Here is a 4899-nt window from a genome sequence, read left to right on the forward strand (position 1 = left end):
GGAAGGAAAGAAGGAGAAAGAGAGAGAGAGAGAGAGAGAGAGAGGAGAGAGAGAGAGAGAAAGGAAGAAAGAAAGAAAAAGAGACAGAGAGAGAGAAAAGAAAAAGTAACCCAGAAAGAAAATGCTAAATAAATGACATCACTGCCCACTTCTCTCACAGCTGATGTCTCCAGTGCTCATGGCAGTCTTTTCCATGGAGCTAACGCAGTGTCCTTCTTAGAGTCCTTCTTAACCCAGCATTCCAGATAACTTGCGGGTAGAGGAGTCAAACCCTATTTGCAATCTCTATCTTGTAGCTATACTCTAATCTTTAGTTGGAAAAGAATCCGCAGCATAATTATCACTTAGCACACATAGCACTATTTGATAGTCAATATCATCACTCTCTTAGCCATGCTTAAGCATCATGCTAAGGGCTTCAAACATTATCTCATTTAGTTCTCACAATAACCTTATGAGGCAAGGACAACCAATCTCCACTTTATGATAGTTTTAGAGTTTAAATCTCAAAGTCAAATCATATTTCCAAGTATTGACTTGATAGTCCCTAGGTTCTAACATCTAATGGCATTTCATTCTTTAGGCAAAGGAATGAGTCCTTAGAAGAATATTCTAGAAAACCTTCAAATAGCAAATATCTAAGTGACCTTGAAAAAATGTGAATGCAATGAACAAAGTATATTCATAAAAGATAAGGAGGCTATGTAGTGAAAGTTTTTCAAGGCAGACAAGGTAGAGCTGAAATTAAGCCTCTAGATATAAATAAAGGACAGAAATATTCCATAAAAGTGTGCGTTAGGGAATGCAACAGGTACTTTCATCATACTTAATCTCCACAGCTACCCAGGAGATGAGTATTGTTAACCTCTTCTACAGAAAAGAAAAGCAATATTCAGCAAGATTAAGTTACTTTTCAAAGTCTCACATCTAGGAAACAGAATTCAAACCAGGTTACCTGAATCCAAAGCCTAGACCCACCCCAAAAATTGGCAACCTGAAAAAATGAATTAGTATCAGCCCTAAATGATTTTTGATTGGGCTCAGACAGCACTGACACTGCAATTCAAAGCCATTGGGTTTTACATTTTGGGACAGGCCTAGGTGTATGACAAACTCAAACACAAGATCTAAGCAACCTTTAGGGCTAAGTATTGAGGAGGAAAACAGTTATCTACACATGTGAACACTGCCTTATCCAACAGCTTTTTCTTTTAATCAAATATTTCTTCTCTCCACCAGGGCAAACTCTTTTCCTTTCTCACCCAAAGTACAGGTGCCAAGGGCCATCATCATTCATTTTACCTCATTGTGCTGTCATCAGACAAATCATGCTAGTGATTATTTCTGCTCAAGGCTTGCCAGTGAAAATGCACAGAAAATGTCAACCTTCCATTTCTCATCTTAAAGACGACAACATAAAATAAGAACTGAAATTCACACAGGTGAACCCATCTGTGCTAAGCATAAAAGCACAGTCTTCAGGATGAATTATTTCAGCATTTAAGCCTTTTGAGTCAGATGGCCAATTTTGTCAAATTATTAATGTGTTGGGTGTTTTTACTTTCTCTCAAAAAGAGACAATTCAGAAAGAAGTTCTCACTCACACCCCCTTGGAATCTTAAATAAATCTAGGGTTTCAATGGCTCGGTTTTCCTGACATTTTGAAAGCAATCTGGAGTTACAGACTTTACATCCTTTTTTGCTTCCTGTGCTTCATTAAAAACATGTGTCTCCTATTAATCCACTAACTAGTGGGCAGCTCCCCAAATCAAATATGGTTCCTCAACTTTTCCCACCTCCCTAGGATAAGAGCATTGGTCAAATTTCATCAAAATTCCAGTTGATGCTATGGATATTACAGGGAAGTGAGAGAGCACTATGAGGGGCAGCACTGGAAATGTTAGTTTTCCTATGGTTCGCCTGACCTTAATTTAAAAAAAATTTGAAAGCAAATATCTTTCTCTACATAAAATATTTCTCTAAATGGAGTGTGACTTACACACCAATAAAAAGTTTGTAAGTTTTTCCCTTAGCAAGCAAATTAAAAATATAGTTACTTTTATATGTATTTAAAGAGTATATTGTTGGATTTTTATTTTAGTATTTAGACCAGTCTTTTCAGAATTATTTTTCAAGTGTTCTATTTTATATCATGTATAATAAGTCTAAAAATTATGAGCTTAAATGTAAAAATTATACTTAAACATTATTACCCAACTTCTTATCCCTTAAATAAACACATTCTTTAGTTTTTATTACAAGAGCAATACACGCTTCTTGAAAAAGTTTTGCTAAAAAGAGAATAAAAAATAAAATTCATCTAGAGTCCACCAGAGTTAAGCTCTACTAATATTTTAATGTAGATGGCCCTGTCTTTTGTCTTTCCCTATAAATTAATATATAGATGTATTCATTGGTTGTGAGCAAAGGAAACCTAATTGAAGAAATTAATGTAAAAGGGGGGATTTATAACATGGATAGTAGGATGTCTCCTTGAATTCACAAAAAAATGGAATGCAGCCAGGTCTTAAAAACAGACTAAAATACGGCAGAGGAATTTGGAAAACTGGTTCTCTCCATCCTTCATCTCTATTTCCTCATCCTGTGGCAGAAAATGGTGAGCACCATCATCTTGTGATTTTAAATCTCTTCTATTCAAGGGAGCAGCCAGTCTAAGACTGGACCCTCTTGGTCACAATCCCAAAGCTCTCTGGGAAGAGAATAAAGATTTTTTTTTTTTAAAGGCCCCATCCTGATCCAATCAGCCATGGACAGGGGTGTGCTTACTTTGTATGAACATGACTGCTTCCATATCTGTAACCATATCTGTAACCATCAACATGACTGTAACCATATCTTTGAGTTAAGGAGGAACAGTAACAAGAAGAAAGGAATCAGTTGGCCAGCCAGGCACAGATATCCACCTGGAGTATTTTTATTTTGCAAAAGTAAAAATAAACCATACATATTGTTTTATAATTCTACCTCCTCACTTAATAGCTGTTGCCTAATGTTCAAATGGGTTTCCTTTATTCTCCTTTTGTTTCGTTACTGATCAAACTGTCTCTGCATGTTTGTTTCCCTAACACAGGGCTTTCCAATCTCTTTTACATTATGGCACACACATGGAAAATAATAAATTTGTTGCGCACTCAGTAAATTGGAATAAATATGAGGGCATTATCTAGAACTTGATGCAAAATATATTTTATTTGTATTATAAAGTTATAATTAAAAAAGGAAACAGTAAAAAAGTAAAATTGAGGAACACATTAAATATTGAATTTGTATAAAGCTTCTAAATAAAATATTATCAAGGCTTAATAAAATCTTGAGCTTGCTTCCACTCTTATTTATATCAGAATTTATGCTTAAAATATCTACACAAAATTCTCGATGAAAAACTTTTCATGAGGATATTTTCAAATTCTTTAAAGGCACTATAAACGAGAAACTTTGTTTCCATAGATTGGTGATTTAAAAAATTAAAACATTTTACAATTATTCAAAAATGTACACATTTAAATTATATATAAAGAAACTAACATCTTTCTTTTTATCTATCAATGTAATATTGAAATATCTTGTGATCAAGTGAATGAATTTTGAATCCATTTACATTTTTCATATTAAGTATTTCAAAATTATATATATACATATATGTGTATATATATATAATTGTGTGTATATATATACATATATACATATATATGTGTGTGTGTGTGTGTGTGTGTGTGTGTGTATGTGTGTGTAAGAAACTAACATCTTTCTTTTTATCTATCAATGTAATATTGAAATATCTTGTGATCAAGTGAATGAATTTTGAATCCATTTACATTTTTCATATTAAGTATTTCAAAATTATATATATACATATATGTGTATATATATATAATGCTCTAATTTTCATTATATGTGTATATATATATAATGCTCTAATGAGCATGTATTCTTGGAGAAGCCATCCTGAAGCTAGCTAAGTCATCACTATAAAGGACACTGTGCCATAAAAGAACAGAAGTTCCACATATATGTGAAAAAAGGGAGCTGTACGCACCAAGAAACCCCCATACTGGACCAACCTCACCTGAGACCAGTGCAGTATTCCTCCAGCAACATCTTGTTAACACTGGCTGCTGAAAGAGATATCCAGGTGATACGAGTTCCTCTTTGCCTGAGCTCTGCACAGCATGGCAGAGCAGATTGCAAATGAAGGACGATGCAATACCAGCCTGTGGGGACCGAGGGACACACTATCAGACCACTTCACTCTTTAAGGAGCCCTGGATGTGCAGCTCCAAGTCAAAGGCTATGAGACGCCAGCAGCCCCAGGTCTGCCCAGTCACCCCACAGTCAGAGGAGATGATCTCATGGCTCACCATTCATAGCACCTTGGCAAAGTTGTGGTTTAACGAAATGTAAGTGTTATTCGTTTTTAGTCTACTAGTAAAGTAGACTAGTAGTTATTCGTTTTTAGTCTACTAGTAAAGTGGTTTTTAAATTTTGTTCTGTGAGCTCCAGCTTTTGTAACAGGGCTTCAGAGCTCTTGTGTAGGTGAAGGGTTAGAGCTCTGGGTTTGCCTCTCACTCAGCCAGAGCAGACTTCATTGTTACCTCCTTTACATTCAGGTGTGTGAGTGTGTGTATGAGGAAAGGGAACAATTTCAACTGCTAAACACAAAAATGTTTTAGCTGACAATATTGCTGTTCATCTTTAAAACTTTTTGAAAACATATATGAAGATATATATTTCTATCAACATTAAGTATGAAATAGTGTACTCCATCCTGTAAAATGTGAAATTTCAGCCCCTTCCTCTTTACCACTCAGTTTTTGTTGAAATGGTCTAGAAATTTAGATCTCAATCTTTGTAATACATTTTGACATTATGTATTTTCTC

The 4899-nt window shown here is 34.8% G+C and overlaps 1 protein-coding gene across 1 annotated transcript in view; it reads left to right on the forward strand.

Moving 5' to 3' along the window:
- Positions 1-4209: 4209 nt before the first annotated feature.
- The window catches only part of LOC102890012 (ferritin light chain), an 8421-nt gene continuing 7731 nt past the window's right edge, over positions 4210-4899 (forward strand). Inside the window, exon 1 of the mRNA XM_015595073.1 lies at positions 4210-4418. Coding sequence (XP_015450559.1) covers positions 4210-4418 — 209 coding nt within the window. The remainder of the gene's footprint in view (positions 4419-4899) is intronic.

The sequence above is a fragment of the Pteropus alecto genome, unplaced genomic scaffold (genome assembly GCF_000325575.1).
Source record: "Pteropus alecto unplaced genomic scaffold, ASM32557v1 scaffold25, whole genome shotgun sequence".
NCBI lineage: Eukaryota > Metazoa > Chordata > Mammalia > Chiroptera > Pteropodidae > Pteropus > Pteropus alecto.